At 45.5% G+C, this 19,006-nt stretch overlaps 1 protein-coding gene across 2 annotated transcripts in view; it reads left to right on the top strand.

Moving 5' to 3' along the window:
* The window catches only part of NRF1 (nuclear respiratory factor 1), a 71,963-nt gene that overhangs the window by 10,860 nt on the left and 42,097 nt on the right, over nucleotides 1-19,006 (top strand). For both annotated transcript variants that reach the window (XM_050899855.1, XM_050899846.1), the window contains exons 2-5: nucleotides 9,765-9,996; nucleotides 12,123-12,237; nucleotides 14,476-14,602; nucleotides 15,187-15,327. In XM_050899855.1, the coding sequence (XP_050755812.1) occupies nucleotides 9,774-9,996; nucleotides 12,123-12,237; nucleotides 14,476-14,602; nucleotides 15,187-15,327 (606 nt within the window). In that variant the 5' untranslated portion in view covers nucleotides 9,765-9,773. The remainder of the gene's footprint in view (nucleotides 1-9,764; nucleotides 9,997-12,122; nucleotides 12,238-14,475; nucleotides 14,603-15,186; nucleotides 15,328-19,006) is intronic.

The following is a 19,006-nucleotide window of genomic DNA, read 5'->3' as shown; positions in this document are numbered from 1 at the left end:
ATTATTCCAGGCTGCCTTTGCAGGGAATTTGGAGTTTATCTAGATGTACAGCCGGAAGTTTGAAATAGCTTTTTAAATAAAACATTCTTATGTACTAAGTGCCTAGGAGGTGCTTTTTAATCTGATTGAATACATGAAGCATGAAACATAGTTAGCTGAAAAAACTCCTTCACGTCACGTTGGCCTGGATCATCAAAGGTATTTCAGATCCCTCCCTCTCACAAGATGACACCGGTGCCGATGGTCGCTGTGGCAGGCAGGCGGATGAGCTGTTGCAGCTGCAAACAGTTGGTAGTTCTTAAAATAAATCGGGGCGGTGTGGTCTACCTTACCCGCTACAGTGGGCTCTTAGGAGTGAGGAAGGCAGCTCAGCGGGGCACATGCTTTGCATGTGTGAAGCCCTGCGTGCCGCCGCCAGCATCTTTGCGACCTGCGCTGCAAAACTCTGCTCCTGCCTCGCTGCGATGGCCAAGGGACAGAGACAAGAGCGAGAGTAATGCTGGGCATCATCGCTACCTCCTCGCAGCATCGTTGAAGAAGCAGCATTTAGTGAGTAAGCACCGTGGCTCCTCTCCAAGCTAGGGGAAGGGGAAAACCAAACTGAGCAGCAAATGGCTAAAACCTGACTTAGAGGCCCATTTCTTAGCAGAGGTGCTGGTCTACGTGGCTGAACACCACTGGGGAGCTGCAAGAAGGGGCTTAGCAGGCGGCGGCTGATGGCTGCAGCAGCCACCCCGCTGCCCATGGAGCTGCTGCATGAGAATTAACGCACCCGGATCACAGGAGCCCCGTTGATTAACTCTCTGCAATCACCTCCAAGAACAAAAGTGCCAGTGTGATGTCGGTTGTTTAATGCAAAGCAAACGACTTATTTACAGCGGAGGCTTGAATCCATTAAGGGCATATTAAACTCCAGATGCTTGTCAACTTTACAAAAAGAGTGGAAGAAAGGGAGGAGGTGTTGCACGTTTTCTGGAAAGCACTCAGCTCGCCGTGCATGGAGCAGTATTTCATTGAAGTTAAAACCATGAGGAGGGTGACCAGCTTGAATGATGAAACAGATTTTTTTTTTTCCCTTTTTTTTTTCTTTCTTTTTTCTTTTTACAGTGGTCTTGAGACTGCTGTGTAGTGCCAGACAAAATACTATGTGCCGAGTTCCTGTGTGGAGCAGGGTTGTCAATAAGGAATTGGTACTGACTACGGTGCAGGGATCAAACAGAAAATGGGTTGGGAAAGAAAAAACAGGAGTGTTTCCATTCCTTTGAAACAGAATAGGAAATGAGCCAGAGGGATTATTCTTGAGAGTGGATATGTAGAATTGGTCCTTTCAAATAAGTCCTCTAAATTACTTAATTTAAAAAAACAAAACAAATTAAAAAAAAAAAAAAATTAACCCCAGGAACATCTGATGTCCCTTGAGCCAAATGAGCAACCACAACGTTGGCTTGTCGCTTACTTTACAGTATGCCGAATACAGGGTGTGGCTTTGGGGAAAATGCCGTTACAAACCCTCCTCTGCAAGAGAGTGTTTGCAGGCCATGAGGCTTCACCGGTGCCCTGCTCTTTGTGTTTCAGTGGGTCCATCACTAGCTAACAGGCTGGTTTGTACCTTTTTAAACAACCCATCCATGCTGTGGAGAGCCGGGCCTCTCTGGACACCAGCCTAGACCTCTGCACGCACCTTTGTAGGCTTAGGTATTGACTCCCCTGATGTTTGGGTGAAAGGAGGATGAGGAGAAGCTTGATGCAGGCTGGCTGGCTTTTTTCAGAGACATGAGCTGATGTAAGCTTATTGCCCCTTTTTTCCCTAGTTACTGTGGCTTCCTGTAGCATCTGGTTTGCTCCTGTATCATCTAAATTTAAGATCTTTTCAGCAATTCAAGGCTAATTCTTTAGAGGATACTAGGTGGGTCATGTAATGCAGCCTTTCTCCTGAATCTCATCGCTGGGAAGAGAAGAGGGTCGATGACCTGACCAGCCTGAAACACGTATGGGGACGATAGTCTGAGCTGGAAAGGTTAACGTGTCTATTAAACTAATTGCTGACATTGATCACTTATAAAGTGGATTCTGAAAAAGTATGTGTGTCTGTTAGTCCTCTGTCTTTCCTCCTGTGTAATTTCTAAATCCTTGCTTGTATCACTGTAGAAGGCAGGGCTGCTGCTTGAGCTCAGAATCAAATAAGCTTAGTTCCCCTGTGCAGCAGTGCCATGCAGCTGGCTGGGATGGGATTTCGTTCTTCCAAAACCTTTGGTTAGGCAAGGTTGTGCTATAGCGCACTGAGCAGGCTGCGTGAGAGTTGGCCTCTCCCTTTACTGTTGGCGATTTGCTAATTCTTGCATTGTAGTTATAAAACGTCATACACATTTTTATGTGGAGGCTATTACAGAATGCAGGTGAACTCTTCCCTTATGGCGTTCTACCCATAGTGACTCACTCTTGATATGAAAATATGAACCCTGAGTTCTGACAACCAGGGTTATTTGCAAAGAAAATACAGAACTCTATTTGACAAAGCAGCAAGTTTTGTAAGAAAGACAACCCCACTCTTTTTCACAGTGACTTCTTGGGCTGTATGGTGTTGGCTTACGGAAGAGAGGTTTGCTCATCGAATGAACTCTGAAATGCCCAAGCAGAAGGAAGGTCTGGTTGCAGAACTTGAACAGGTGAACTTTATATTTGGTGTTTTGGATGTTGACGAGGCTGTTAGCTGTTCCCACCCCGTTTCAGAATGGTAGAATCACAGAATCATGGGACGGTTTGGGTTGGAAGGGACCTTTGAAGATCATCTAGTCCAACTCCCCCGCAGTGGGCAGGGACATCTTCCACTAGATCAGGTTGCTCAAAGCCCCATCCAACCTGACCTTGAACACTTCCAGGAATGGGGCATCCACAACTTCTCTGGGCAACCTGTGCCAGTGTCTCACCACAAAGAATTTCTTCCTTATGTCTGATCTAAATCTACCCTCTTTTCATTTAAAACCTGTGCCCCTGCGTTCCCTGAGGTCCCTTTCGTGCAGCGGCTGCTCTCTTAGGAGGGATCTGAGCACACGTGACTGGAGTGGGCTGTGCATGTGCAGGAGGGCGCAGAGCAAGTCTCTGTCAAAATATTCTGGGTCTCAGCCCTTCTCCTTCAGTCTTCATTCAGATAATTCATATTTTGCATCCTTTTAAAATTATTTAAACCGCCAAAGAAGTGAGACCCAGCGATTCTTTTATTTATTGTTAATCTGACCAGGGTTTCAGATGAATCAGGCATTGTGTTGGATGAGTTAGTAAAAATGGCCACGTGATTTAAAATGCCAGCAGATAAATGCTCATCTCTAAGTTAAGACTGTCTCAGAGGGCAGTGTCTTGTGCTTCTACAGCATCTGAAGTAAAACCGCTTCAGCAGTCTAAAGGATAAAAATAAGTCCAGGCCCTGTCTGTGTAAGAGAGTTTTCCCAGTCATGCTGGTGTACCTCATCATTTTTTCTGGTGTGGACATTTTATTTTTGGCTCAGTTTAAAGCACCCGTGAAGCAACATTAAACTAGATGGCGGTGGTAGAGGACAGTTTCTACAGTGGGATAACCCACTTGGTTTTATATGGGTTGAGTTATATCTCTTTACATTCACACCACAGATTACACTGAGCAGACGAGACCTTGATTTTAATCCATGTGGTTTTAAATTTAATGTAGAATTTATGGTTTTTATGTTCTGTTTCTGTTGTTTTCTGCTGGTTTGAATGGTACGGCTTCTGCTATTTTAGCTTGCTTTGCTCCTCCTGCATCTGGTATTCTTCCAGTGATGGTGTCAGCAGCCATTGATCGTAGTTGACAGTACATCAAAGGAACCTCTGACACAGTCATGAAGCAACTGCACTGTGTGATGAGAGGGATTTTATCCTCATATTTTTTGAAGCACTTTAAGCGACTTTAAAAATACTTCTGGCTGTCATCCAAGGCTTCTGGACTAAGCTACAACTACCAGGAAATGTCTTTGCAGGTGTCCTGGTTTCGGCTGGGTTCGAGTTAATTTTCTTCTTAGTAGCTGGTACAGTGCTGTGTTTTGGATTTAGTGTGAGAATGATGTTGCTAACACACTGATGTTTTAGTTGTTGCTAAGTAGCGCTTATCCTAAGTTAAGGATTTCTCCGTTTCCCCTGCTCTGCCAGCAAGCAGGTGTGCAAGGAGCTGGGAGGGAGCAGAGAACTAGCCAAAGGGGTATTCCATACCATGGAACGTCATGCCCAGTATATAAACTGGGGGGAGTTGGCCGGGAGGGGCGGATTGCTGCTGGGGCATCAGTCAGCGGGTGGTGAGCGATTGCATTGTGCATCACTGTTGGGTTTTTTTTTTTATTTGCTCTCTTCTTTTTTTTGTTATATTCCTTTTCATTACTATTATTATTATTGTATTTCATTATTATTATTGTTAGTATTATATTTTACTTTAGTTATTAAACTTCTTATCTCAACCCACGAGTTTTACCTTCTTTCCTGATTCTCCTCCCCATCCCACTGGGAGCGGGAGGGGGGAGTGAGGGAGCGGCTGCGTGGTGCTTAGCTGCTGGCTGGGGTTAAACCACGACAGCAAGCATCATCATATCATTAGGATTTTCTTACACCTGAAACTGTTCTGGTTTCTGAAGGAAAACAGGAATAAACTTTCCTTTTCTGGAATGATGAATGCTCATCTCTAAAATTAATCAATAAGAACAACTTCCCATCCACTGTGCCTGAATCTCTGTTCAAATCCAAGTGCAGACCCTTCAGGTACATGACAGAGGTGCCTTGCTGCTGGGGCAACAACAGTATCAACAGGTTGGTAATCACCAGCAGAAACTGCCTGTCAGGGTGTTTGCCCACAAAGCCTGACTTGTATCAGGAATCCTTTGGGAGTCATTTGAATATATGAATAACTACCCAAGGTTTCAACGCTCAAAGATCGGTGCCCTTCAGTGTATGATTCTGGAGACATTTGGAAATTTTCTGGAAGGAAAGCGTGCAGGTATGAAAATAGCGCAGAAGTTGGAAAACTAGAAAACCTGCATTGAATGAAGCCAGCTCTCAGGTTAAACTAGAATTAATCCAAGTTACAACTTGGAAATGAATTGCTAGAGCTTGTGGTGGTGGTGTGCACGCAGTTGGGCAGGCTGCACCATTTACTGAAGAGCTGTAGTAGTTTATTGCCTTTTTTCCAGCTTATACCTACCTTTATACAGGCAAGAAAGATAGTGAGGAAATCTAATAGTGCCACCGAGGAAGCAAGTGACCTTCATATGTTGCAGCATGTACCGTGGACCCTTTTGGAAGGGAGGCAATGGAGAGAGGAAAGAGTTTGTAGTAGGTTGATGGTTATTAGACCCTGTTTGAATCAAGTGGACTTCATCTTTAAGTAAACACGATGACCTTGCTATTGATTATCCCAGTCATTGCTTATAGCTAACTGTTTCCAAAAATGCCAGAATTCAACCAGGCACTGTGCACTGAAGCAGGACGTGTGCCTGTAAAAACTAGATCAAATGTGTGTTTAAATTTGTATAGTTGCCCATGAGGAGTATTGATGTTGCTTACCCAGCTGTCCACTTGCTGACTCAGAAATGCATAGTTTCAGTCTACTACCAATTTTATGTATAAAAAAAGCATTGTTTTTAGTAGCATCAGGTGTAGAGTGCTTCTTGATTCAAGCAGGTTTCCTTCCAAAGGAAACAGTATCGGAAGCATCCGTTGTCTTGTAGTCTTGTCTCCTGATGAGCTAAAAAGTTACTACGCTTTGTCAGTTATGTTCTGATCATATTTTTCTGTGGATAAATACATTTTTTTATTTTAATGGAAAGTACTTAAAGTTGTATTGCTCCAATGAGAAAAGCAGCAATATACCCTTTCAGAAAAAGCACAGTGGCTTGGGAAGCCTGGCCTGTTGAGATATTCCATTAAGGGTTTGCTTCAAATCTTCGCCCCCCCCAATTTTTCTATGGTGATGGCAAAATAAGTTCCTTGGAAGGAGATTATGGCTGATACCTTTTCAACCAGAAATTTTCAGTTTGCTTCAATGTACTTCAGCATCTTAGTCCCTTCCTTACTGGTGGTATTTGAATTGTGGCTATTTTTGGATGGTTCTAATATTACAGTCTGAGTTGTAAACAGGGTTGGACAACAGCAGCATCTAACTCTAGCAGCCTTTTAGGGGAGGATTGTGAGTTTGAAGGTGATTTGGCTTTAGCCATAACCTCAGTAGGTTTGTAACAGTCTCACAACAGCACTTCTGCTGTCCCTCAGGCTTGAGTTCCTCTAGCGCATGCCTGGATAGAAGACAGAAGCTGGGACACATCTGTTCATGGTCCAGATTGAATTTAGTTTCCCATCCATACTATTTAGGAACTTTTAGGGGATCTCTTAATGTTTCATGGACCAAAAAAATCTCACTTTCTTGGGGCAATAATGTTAGCAGGAGTGTAAATATAGGGCATGTCCCTCTTTCCCAGCCTTCCCAGTACAGAGGGTGATTCTAGTGCCACGTCATCTTAGTATCTGGGCAGCTTCCAGTGCTGGACCTGTATCCTGATACTTGTTTCTTTGTTTTAGCCACTAGACCATGCTTCCCTCTGTTGCACAGCAGCCGGCTGCATAATTAAATATGTGACCAAGTCCTTTCTCCCGTCTCAGTTGGCAGTACAGGTCCCTGGTTTTAACCAGACTGATTCTCCCGAGATGGGACACCCAAACCAGTATCAAACCAGTATCGCCCTAATGTTTAGAATGTAGCTGTGCATTAGAGCACTGTTGGCATCTCGTGGATGAAAATCCGCTGCCTAAATGCATACAGTTCCCTTCTGCTTCCATCCCCCCATGAAGATGTCAAAATTAATGGAGTTAGCTTTGATGCTCCACAAAGAAGTTGGTGTTACGTGTGGAAATTGTAGTCTCTTAGTAGAAGCCATTCATTGTATGTGATTCTTGTTGTTAGAAGTGTGTATAGCGTTGGAGAGAAACCAGCCATAGACAGACATGGATAATAAAGGGATTCTGTAATCTGGACCCTTTTTTTGTGTTTTAGCTACGAACCCACGATGTCTATGTTAGAAGGCAGGTTGCTGTGGCCTCCTTCTCTGGTCAGCAGAGGGAGGCTGGTACATCCCAAGGAGCTCGGCCTCTACGGTCTGAATTGTCCGTTAACCGGACAGAGTTGAGGAGGGCGAAACGCTTTGGAGATTGGTTTTGGCTTTTTGGAAAGTTCAGTAACACTTTGGAAAGATGCACACGGATTTCTTTGTATTAGTAAATGAGAAACCATGCCAAAGTGGCTAGGTCAGGTTTGGCTTCTCAGGAAGACCAAGGCTGCTACAGTGGCTGCAGAAGGAGTGAATTCATTTTGCAAGTGAATACGTGGAGCTAATTCATCCTAAACCCTAGGATGTGGTGGTTGGGAAAACACTGTCTGTTGAGCAAGAGGGTGGCTGTCTGACTGCCCTCAGCCATTTCAGGGATAACACAATGCTTGCCAACGTCTTGGCTGGCTGGGCAAGTCCAGATGAGGTGATGGATTGCAACCACCCTCTGTTTGGCCGAAGTAGGGCAAGAACAGCATGGTTTGGTTGTTATAATGTATGCACGGTAATGAATGTTTTGACTTTGTATTCAGTGGACTTCTTTGGCTCATTCCAAGTCTCCTTTCAATATCTTGGTCCTGCTGCTACACCAGAAACTTCATCTCATCCCCTGTTCAACAACGTTACATGGCTCTGGCATTTGAACGGGAAGCTTTCTCTTAGTGCTGTCCAGGGAATATTTTCCTTGTGTTTGAGATGCAGCTTTTGTTTCCTGTAAAAACAGATGCACTTAAGTAAAACGTGGAGAGTGGGTCCTGTTTTAAGGACAGGACTCTCTAAAATAATTGGATACCTATTTTTGGTATCTTCAAGTTGGAACTGCCTTTGGAAGAGCTGTTTTATAAATGTCCATAACGTTCAGTTCACTGAGTTGCAGAAGACATTTTGAGGCATGTGGAAACAAGCCTTTAGAAACCAGCTGGTGATGGAAAAAAAAAAATAAAATCTGTCATACTTCAGCTCTTTGGTCAGGAGATTTGAGGCAGAAATAAATGCATCTAAATACCAGTCACTCCCCACCCTACCTTTTCTTCCATTTGCTGTCTGGACTATGGCAACCGCTTCCTTGCTTCTGAACTTCTGCTGCTTAAAATGCTGCTGCAAAAAATACTTCTTGCTCCACAGCTTTGGTCATGCCTTGTCCCTTCGTACTCTCTCCTGAATTCAGAGTGAGACTGATCCCCTCCTTCAACCTCCTTCTGCCTCCCACCCAATCTTCTATTCCTATTTGACCACGTGTTAGCAGCTTCAGCTGAGGTGTCCTCCATTCTTCTCCATTTCTTCCATGGAGCATCCCACCTTTGTAATAGCCTCTCTTGCCATGTCTCAATTAGTTGCTCCTTCTTTGTGTATGACCTTTGGTTAGTTTGGTCAAAATAACCCTCTTGGCAAAGTGCTTTTTCCTGGTCTGGGTCCCAGTGTCTCATCAGTCCTGCCATGGTTTTCCATGGTTTGGTCATCAGGATGTGTGTCTGTTATGGTCAGTAGAAGCCTGGTGATTATTTTACCAGGCTGAGGTTTTTGTCATGTTGATCATTTGCAACGTGTCATGTATTTATGGCACGATATGGATAATAGAAGCTATTGAAAACTTTTGAAGGACAAAACTGTGTGATGGCACTGCTTGTCTGAGTTCATAAAGCAGTTACACAGCCATGTATGAGACCCCTCTGTGGTCTGTGTCTGTGCTCCTAGCTCTCTCCTCCTGACAAACTGAACAGGTTTCCATGAAGAGGGTGTCAATCAAGAGCTTTAAATTCAATGGCTATACTTACAGGGTCAGAATTTGCTGGGTATATTTTATTGTTCTCTGCAGCTGGTCATCTCTTTCCATCTGTTGTTTGCCCTGAGGGTTTTGGGGAATCTGTTTTTGAGGGTTGATGTCCTAATTCTTCTAATGTAGTTTGAAAATATCTTAAGGATGTGCTGTTCCTTTTCCACAAATGTATGGTAGACACACACTGAAAATATCTGCGTACCTCCTGTCTTGTTCCTTCTGCGCAGATTTATGTTCATGGCGTGTGGTCCAGTGCCCTGCCGACTATGTAAGCTGCTACTTTGCTTAGTGGTTTACCACTAGATGCATTAAATAAATATGCTTTATGTAATATTTGTGCTTGGGTTGTAATGATTTTGCCTGCTTCCGGACTCTAAACGAGTAATGCAACAAAAGTGGTCTGTAGAACGCAACTTGCTGCCAGTAAACTTCTGTACTGGCATCCTTGTTTGTGTCCTGAGCTATTGAGGTTGGAGGAGAGATTGTGTATCGCCCTTGAGCATCTTCCCTGAAAGCTAGATCTTGAAGTGGCAAATATAAGTTCCAGCTTTGATCAGACCTCTTAATATGTAGTGTGTGCGGGGCACATAATCTCAGGGCTACAAGATCCTTAAAGACCTTTCCTCCAGCAAAGATGACTGCCTCTGGGTGCTATGCCATGTTGTTTGGAAGTATGGATTTTTCAAAACTCTTAAACTTCAGGTTCCTCTTCTGGCTCCTGGTGCAGTCGTTATTTCCCTCTCGTAGAAGACCACTGCCACTGGGGGAGGTAATCTCTGTTCCCTCTTGGTCATGGCCTGCTCACCTAGCTGGCTCAGAAACCTTTGGCTGCCCTCCCTTACGGTGCCTCAGTGTCAGTAACCCCTTCCTGTGATTTTTGTCTCCTCTGACAGTAGCTATTGATGGAAGAACACGGGGTGACCCAAACAGAGCACATGGCCACCATCGAGGCCCACGCAGTGGCCCAGCAGGTGCAGCAGGTCCATGTGGCCACCTACACAGAGCACAGCATGTTGAGCGCGGATGAAGACTCGCCGTCTTCGCCGGAGGACACCTCCTACGATGACTCTGACATCCTCAACTCCACGGCTGCCGACGAGGTCACTGCCCACCTGGCTGCCGCAGGTAAAGTCAGCGGGATGCTCGGCGTCGTTCGCCTAACGTAGCGTTTGTGCAGAGGACACAAACAGCGCTTGAGGGCGGTGGGTGATCTTGTCACCCCATGGGATGCTCTGAATGCTTCCTTGTTGCCCTGGCTTTAACAGAGCTTCTTCGCAAGGTCTGCTGGCTGCTTGAATCTTGCGTCACTTTATCTGTGTGTAATATAGAGGTACTGGGAATAAGAGACTGGTTTGTACAATAAAAAAGGTCCCTGGTAAATGCTGCCTCAAAAAACGAAACTAAAATGCCAAATATGTCAAAGAGCAAGCTTATTTCAGGCCCATATAAGCAACAGCAAAAATAACCCAGGAGTGCTACGCAACCCTGCTTAGCCAGGGAGCTCACGTGCTAGGCCTCTCCCCAAGAGATGCCGCAAAGGGTCCTGGCACATCTGGACTGGGAAAGTATTTCAGAATCACAAACTCCTTCCAGCGAAGCCCCTGCCAAATGTCCTCCAGATTTGCCTTGTAGTGGATCTGCCTCACTAGTAGAAAAATGCAGTGATAAATAAGCACTCACAGACTTGTCTGACTCCTAATCAGACTTCATCTGAGGAATAAAGCTCTTGATGTGCTTGACCGAACCTGTGAAGTTCCACCACCCCACCGAGCATCCCATGCCCTTTGCTTGTTAATTTTCCAACCTCAGCTCCTGCGGGATTTTTTTCTTTCCTCCTTCCCTTCTAGCACACAAGCTTTTCAGCCCCAGGTGGTGGCTGCAGGAGGGGCGTCTGGTGGCTCTCGCCTGCCTGCGAGCCTTCCCGGTGCAGGGGCTGCCCGGTGCCCCTCCAGCCCCTGACCAGGTGGGCACCCTGAGCCAGGAGCAGCCCCGCTTCCCCAGGGCAGGCGGCTGCAGTTCGTGGCATGGGCTGGCACATCCAGTCCAAAGCTTGCCCGAGAGCCCAGTGTAGCCCTTCCTCACTTCTCCACAGCAAATGTTTTTCCAGTCCCCCAAAAGGCAATGTTTTTTTTTGTTTGTTTGTTTTCCCCACAAGCACAGAATCATCTTACTGCGCCTGCTGTGGGTAGCGCTCAGGTAGTTCGTTACTGATTAACAAAATCTGGCTTTGTGGTGTCACCCAGAGCTCTGTCCATTACAGCATCCCATCTCCCAGAGCAGCTACCTAGAGAAAACGTATCATCGGGTGGCACTTTCATTATCATATACCAGCTTCCACCGATCGGTACCTTAGGACTTCCTGATCTAGTAGCTGCATCTTTGTTAAACACAAAAATATAGTGGTTTTTATGACCTCTGATGTGACCTTTCATCTCTGACATATGGAGAAACTACACACAGAGCAACTGAGGTCCGCTCAGGAGTCAAAGGCAAGTCCTTGAGCCTGCATTAGACCTCAGCGCTTTTTGACTCTGACCCTGCACTCATTTCTGGAGATCACAGACAGAAGCACAATCCACTGCATGTTACTTGGTTTACTTCCAATTAACTTAATGAAACTTCCCCTTACATAGACTCTGTGTCTAGAGTTTGATCACGAAAACAATAGCGCTGCCCTGCCGTGGTCCCCACTATTCTTCAGGGGGCTGTTGTAGGATGCTGCTAGGAACTCTGAATTTTCAATTTCTGTCCCATTAGAACTGGTCCTTAATGCCTGGGGGAAGCCTCGGACTCCTGATGCTGTAGTTGAGGTGTCGGAGCAGGATTCGTGGCATTGTACCCAGTCTCTTCTTCCCTGCCACTGGGATGTCCTCGATTGCAGTCAGTTATTTAAAGTCTTGGTGTACTTCAGAGTTTTTTTCAGTATGTTTGGAAGATAAAATACATAATTATGTGATTGTAAGGAAAAATCTGGACTGAAGGATGTGACTTTCACATGGGACTGAGCTGGGACTTGCCAGACTGGGGAATGGAGCCTTTTGATACACACCTCTCCGATGCCAGAGGTATCGGGAGGAGGGATCCCGGCTGCCGGGGAGCTCAGTGGGGAATTTGGGTCACTCTGGTCCGGTGGGGAGGCCCTTGAGCTGAGCCCCTAGGACCCATCCCTGGGAGGGGGGCAATGGCAGTGTCCTTTCTGGCCAGTTCCTGAGCTGCGTGTGCTGATTCACCCTTTGTGGTTTGATTTCCAGGCCCTGTGGGGATGGCAGCAGCTGCTGCCGTGGCAACGGGTAAAAAACGAAAGCGACCACACGTTTTTGAATCCAACCCGTCAATCCGCAAGAGACAGCAGACACGTTTGCTACGGTAAGGACTCCCGCCTGCACTCTGACACCTCGGTCTGCATCCTCGATCCGTTTCCAGTGCTGTGCGTGGTGCTGTCCAGAAGTTGCCCAGCTTGGGAATTTTTTGGGCATCTTTTCTGGAACCCAAGAGCTGTGTTTTGGTTTGCAGAAATGGGTTAAGTTGTAGCTCTACTCATCTTTGATGTGATATTATGATCACCAGGACTGACATGACCGTTCCAGTGAGATCCCCCATTCTGTTTTAACCCCAGCTGGTCACAAGTTAAATCTGTCATGGTAACATTGCCTTGCAAGATATTCATAGTGGCTTTAACAGCAGCTGGCCTGAGAATCTGGAGCTACAGCCGTATCCCAGCTCTGCAGTGGCACGAAGGACTTATCTACCTAACAAAAAAAGTCTTTTCTGCATTATGAAATGATCCTGCGAATAAGTCTAGTGTGTGTGTACCTGAATTTCCTTTGCCAGCAGAGCCCGTTGTGTGAGCTCCACGCTGAAGACTGACCCAGCCTGTAGTGCACAGGACTGGGGGAGAATAATCGAGTGGAGGTGCCTGCCAGAGCTGAAACACTTTCTTTGGCTTTAGAAACTTGCTCTGTAGACACCAAACTTCCGTAGCCCTTCAGGTGTTGCATTACAGGTGCTCTGAGGCTGTCTGCCCGCCTGATGGCCACCGAGGAGCACTGGTGCTGAAGTGACTGCACAGGCTTTCCGCAAGCCTGGAGAGATCCCCTGCAATTACATCTTCAGGAAAAATTTGTAAATATTGGCTGGTACTATTTACTAGGTTTTGGAACAAAGCAATTTTTGCTTTTTAAACTGTTTTGGATTTAATGGGGTTATGTCAGAGGAGTTGTATTTGTCGCTCTGTTTCTTGCTGACTTCCTCCTGCGTGCACACTTAATGCACTGAAGTAGTGATGGCCAGAGGTTCGCCTTTTCTCCCTCTCTCCTAGTCTAACTCTTGTAAAATTGGTGAGAAATTAAGTTGGTTTCCTTATTCTGCTTACTCATCTGCTGAGTCCCACAACACCCTTGGCACATCATCAAACTGGAACGAAGCGGAGCAGGGTTAGTGTTAAATAATTTTCCCTGGGAGTGGACTCCCTTTTTTTTTTTTTAATAGCTCTGTTCTGTTTTTCCCTCCTTCCCCCAACTCTGCTGACCCAGCCATGTTTATTGCAACGTTTCTGAAGAGCAAATTCTTTTCTCTCTTGAAATGTGAACAGTATATTTTTAAAGAAACTCCTTTTTAAAGGAATTATTTCTTCTCCCTTCATGCAACTACTTCATTTTACTACATGCAAGTTACTGACAAAATGCATCATTTTTTTGCAGTCTGAGTTTGAGGTGTTTGTGCTTGAGTTTTACACCACTGTGAATCGAGTGGGAAGTTATAGTTTCTGATTCTGGGATCTCTCCGTAGCTGGTGGTGGTGTCGGTGCTTTTTGGCAACGTGTCTGCCGCTAACAGCGGGTTCTGAAATGACCAGGGCAGATACTAAACTGTCACCTTATGGAGTGCTCAGGTTAACCGCTACTTCTCTCTTGCTTTATGAGTTTCTGCCAACATTTCTGACACGTTCTCTTGCATTGCTTAAAAGTGAATAAGAGGCGGAAAGTATATGATGGAACATTTTCTTCCTACAGAGAGATCGTTCCAAAGGGACTTGCTGATGTGGCAGGTGTCTGAATACTTGGGTTTCCTGTGCTGAGCTGTTGCAATATTTCTGGTTCTTGCCTGTCCTGTAGTTGTAGGTTGAATTCTTACAGTTCTGGTTTGAGCAGGACTTTGGTACTAGAGAATTGCAATGCACTGTTATGAGGCTGGATGTAAAATAACCTGGGTTTGCAGTCCTCTCTTTGTTGAATCATTCAAGTTCTCTGCCTTACAAGTTTTGTATTGCTAATACACTTAGACAGTGACAGAGCGGATATATGCAGACTGGTGCTGTCCTAGCTTTGCTGCTCTGGTGATTTCTCTACTTTTTACATCAATGGAAAGAGGAGAGAAGGGAGAATAATTGATATTTGAGCTGCTGGGTGACTGCAGGGAACGCAGCAGGCCTGCGGGAGCGGAGGAAGAAGTGGTATATGTAGCTAATCTGAGCGGATCTGGGGCTCCGTTTCTCACCTGGTTTGTGAATGGGTGGCATTAAGAAAGAGAGTTTACAATGCAGAGGGTTGTGTTTCTGTGGGGCTTTCAGCTGATACCTATTCACTCTTTTATGCCTCTGTTTCAGGAAGCTCCGAGCCACGCTGGATGAGTACACCACCAGAGTGGGGCAGCAGGCCATCGTTCTGTGCATCTCGCCCTCCAAACCCAATCCTGTCTTTAAAGTATTCGGTGCTGCACCCTTGGAGAACGTGGTAGGTGTCTCTAGGAAAAGCTATGTAATAAATTGCTCACTTTCTCTGCAGGTTTCATTCTGCTCACAGCAGCCTTGCAAGCCTGGTAGTGATTGGCAGGTCATGTTTAAAACCCTGGAAACAGGAGTTCAGATTGTACGGACATGAGGGTGTCACTGAGGTCCTGTCTTCTCTGCATGAATGGTTGTCTAGCACATCTCACCAGGGTTGAATATCCTGGATTAAAAATCAGAGGGAGCACATAGTGATGACACGTTTGAACTCAGCTCGGCTGTCAGTGCTTGCACCTTGTTGCAGACCAGACAGTAAATGGAGCAGATCCTGACCATGATAAGTCTTGCTTCAGAACTTTTATTTTAATCGCGTAAATACTTCCACTTGCCAGTGTTACTTGATGTTTCATCATCAGCTCTTTGATGTGGCCAAGTCTTTGGGGCCAGTGGGTATTTTTTCTTGCCAGCTGTGGCATTGTTTGCTCCTTCTGTTCTGCAGCGCCTTGGGGAAGGTGGCTGGCCCTGCGTCCTTGCCCTCGCCTCTCCTGGTGCTCCTTACCTTGTTTACCTAAGCTTAACGATTCCCCACAGGTACGCAAGTACAAGAGCATGATTCTGGAAGACCTGGAGTCCGCACTAGCGGAGCATGCGCCTGCACCTCAGGAGGTTAACTCAGAGTTGCCGCCCCTCACCATCGATGGCATTCCGGTCTCGGTGGACAAGATGACCCAGGTAAGCAGCCAGACGTGGCAGAACCAGAGAGAGAGTGAGTTGGCATCTTGCAGTCACATCCTATTAATTTGCAGTGGAGCTTATGTCTACATCTCCAGGGGATGCCTCTGATCTCCTCTTTCCCATGGGACTGTAACAGCTCAGATAGTAGTTAGATGTGAAGCTTTGTTATTGGTGCTTATTTTCTACATGAAACAGTAGAAATGCTGGTAAGGACTAGAGCTCAGGCTGCTGGGAGCATTCCCCTTTGAGCTGTTTTTGTCACCTCCCATAAACTATGAACAGGGAAGATATTCCGCACTTTGCAGTGATTTTTAGGCACTGAGGTCAGGAAGGTCGCTCGTGGAGTATTGTTTTGGCTTATGTTCCTTGGACCTTGTGTGCTCTAGTTTGTTCCCTCCTCTGTTTTCTGCTGTGGATTGAAGCAGAGGGGAGCTTGCCAATGGTTTAACTCCAGATCAGACTCTGAGTGAGATACTTCTGATGGAGACAGGGAGTCATCTGCCCTAGGCATGTGGGGGACTCCCTTTCTCTCCAGGTCCAGCCCTTTGCTGACCTCATTATTGCTAGGAGAAAGTGGAGGGGACCCCCCAGGGAAGCTTCCCTGGTGTGGGAGGGATCATCTGTAGGGAAATCTCCTTCCCCTGGGGCGCAGGACCTGAAAGCAGGTGAGTGTGTTTTGCAGGAGGCTCTGGATACACTCAGACTGATGCACCACAACAAATTTTAAATGCTGAAAGCCAGTTTCTTCAGAGGGAGTAGCAAGATGGAAAGGTCAGAGGCTTTGGGCAACGTACAAAGAGGTGTTGTAGTAGAGCAAAGATGTGTGGATTTCCTCTGTGCTCTGCAGAAAGATCACATTCTGGTCAAAACACCATTTCCATTACTTAGGTGGAATCAGACAAGCTCACACTTCTAATGAAATTTTACAAAGAAATCTCCTGTGCCTTGGCTGGTAACAGATCGTGTTCCTAATCCATGATGACATAAGACAAAACTTAGTTGCTAGATTTTTAAGCCACTGTGAAAGGTGGTATCTGCCAGAGCTGTTCACAGGCAGCTTTTGTTTTGTATCATTGTTTCCCATGGAAATGGGAAAGTAAAAAATTGAAACGCTTTTAAAGTAAAATGAGAGACCACCAAAAGATCACAGGTATGTAGCTCTGAGTTCATTTGTATTGGCAAACAAAATGCTTGTGTTTATCTGACTTCTTTATGGCATCATCATTGTAGTAATTAAGCTGAGTAACAGCAAGAGAAGTGCCTAGAGCTTTAAACAAGGAGAAGGAGACATCTATGTGGAGATTTGCGCAGGCAGAGGGAGGCCATCCTAGCGCGGTGCGAGTAGTGAAGCTGGAGGTGCCCGTACCCACAGCACGTGGGCTCTGAGGAAGGAACAAAGGCAATGAGCTGTTGCTGGTGGAGCGCTGGAAAGAAATGAGAGAGAGAAGTGAGTGTGGATGAATGAGATCAGGATGTGAGGTTGTTGCAATTCGTATCTGAGAAACTTCTCTGGTTTGCAGCGTGCAGAATATGTGCACATATGAAAGGGCCAATAAAAAGATCTATCAACTGTTTGGCTGTTAATGTTGCACGTGCCATCAAAGCAGCAATAAAAGTGACAAGCTCTCACTTTAGAGAAGCCTTCAGCTGGATTTATAATACATATTGTTTATTTTTTGTGATAGAGTTGGAAATTAAATATTTTAACATCAAAGGTTGCTGAAATGTTTTCTGCTTCTATTTTATGGCTAAAATACTAATATCCATAGAATTCTATGGATAAAATACTAATACTTTTCATGTTAAGCTAAAAATAAGTTGGAGATTTTTTTTCTTCCAAACATGACGTGGCCTTGGTGTTCAGGAAACCTTACACAAAGATTTGGCCAAGCCAAGTTGCCCCTGGGGTTTGATTGCCCTGCATTTCCGCGTGTGAAGCAGCTCTCCAGTCTGAGGCACTAGCTGCTGGTAGGGCTTTGTTTTTTCTCCCTCACACACAACATTCCTGTGTTCCCAGGCTTCTTGCGGCTCTGTTAAATTAGAAATGGTTTTTCTTCTTCATGTTCTGCAGGGCCTTTGGTCAGCAAGTGTGCGAACTGCTGATGCAACAGCGTAGCAACGTAGTGCCTCTTATTTCAAGTCCTCTCATGCTGCATTATGGTAAAACAAGTCTCTTGTTAGGAGTAGCCCTCACCTTTTTAGTACAATGTGGTAACTCAAAACAGCTTTGTGAAGAAGCTGTGGACAGAGTCCATGCTCTTTGTGTCCCGTTTGGCTAACCGTCTCTGTCCCCGTTAGCCCAGCCACTGTGGTGTGCGCGCGTGCGTGTTGTGGGCACCCAGCGCTGCGCTGCCTCAGTTTCCCTGCATATCATATAGGGATGATGTTTTGTAAATGTCTTTTAAAAATTTTTTGAGATCCTTGAGTGGCTGCAGGCCACTTGAGGACAGAGCACTAGAATTAATGGACAGGACTGCAGACTCCTGGGTGGATTTTCACAACGCAGCAGGTCTGTCTTCTTGTAAAATTTTCAAGGAGTAAGATGCTGCGTGTGGTGCTTAGGAGATGGTTTTGTTGCTGAAAACATCCAGCTGCTACATAGTTTTTGCCAGGCTTGTGGGCAAACTTAAGTAGAAACAAAACACAGATATGCTGAATGCGATGAGGACACCATGCTGTCTTTTTTTTGCCACAATTGCAATTTGAAATACATCTGTTTGAGAGAGCGGATGATAACTCTGACTCCTACATCGCTGCAGCCTGTTGCGCTGCTAGAGGTGCCATCGTTTTTTTACAGGAACCTTGATTCCCAGAGCTGCCAATATGGTTCTTTGTATTTGCTAACAAAAAATGAGCTTTTTTCAACTAAGTTGCACAAAGCCCTATGGAAAACCGAAATATTTATAAATATAAATTGGGCAGCACAATTAAGAGGTGTGTCACAGGGAGTGGAAAAACGAGGCCTCTGCTTTCAGCAGCTGCAGGTGTCAGCAGGCAGGTGGTAGAGGCTTTAGCTCCTCAACGAGGAGATGAAAATAACTCTCCTTTTAATTGCTCTGCTTCCCTGGTGGTCTTGAGGGAAATAAAGCCTTTACTAGCCTGAGCAAAGATGCTTCTGTAAACTTGCGAATGGAGAGCATCACCCACCTCAGCTGTGCAGGAAAAAAAAATGTATTGCAGTGGGGCTTTTACCCTGCAGCCATTACACTGAGAAATCTTGTTGCTTTATGGACTTTGGCTACGCTGACACTATACGTCAGAGCTGAGTTTGCCCCTAAACTTGTTCTCAGTTGCTTGCTGATATGATTAAGGAGTAAGATTGGGTAATGCTGAGGTCAATGCTTCAGTCGGCTCTCACCGAGGTCACTAGAGTTAGTTTATGCTTTTCTGAACAGGTGATTTGTTGTCTAATCTGACTTTTTTTAACTTAATATGCCCCTACGATTTGCAATCTGCTTATACAAGCCAACAAAGTTTATCTGGGCCTCTCAAAAATCATCTTGACGTCTGTTTGCATACCACGCTGCAAAAAGCTTTAGCACAAACAGCAGATATCTTTATGTATGTGACAGTTTGTATGCAGGAGAAGCCAAGCGCTGAAAGACGGTAACTAAACTCAGTTTGCGGCTGTCAGATCCTATCCATGGAGGGGCAGGGACGATCCTGCAGTGCTGGA

Source organism: Gymnogyps californianus, chromosome 1, assembly GCF_018139145.2.
Source record: "Gymnogyps californianus isolate 813 chromosome 1, ASM1813914v2, whole genome shotgun sequence".
Lineage (NCBI taxonomy): Eukaryota > Metazoa > Chordata > Aves > Accipitriformes > Cathartidae > Gymnogyps > Gymnogyps californianus.
Note: the sequence above shows the minus strand (reverse complement) of the source record. Positions and strands in the feature narration are given on the sequence as shown.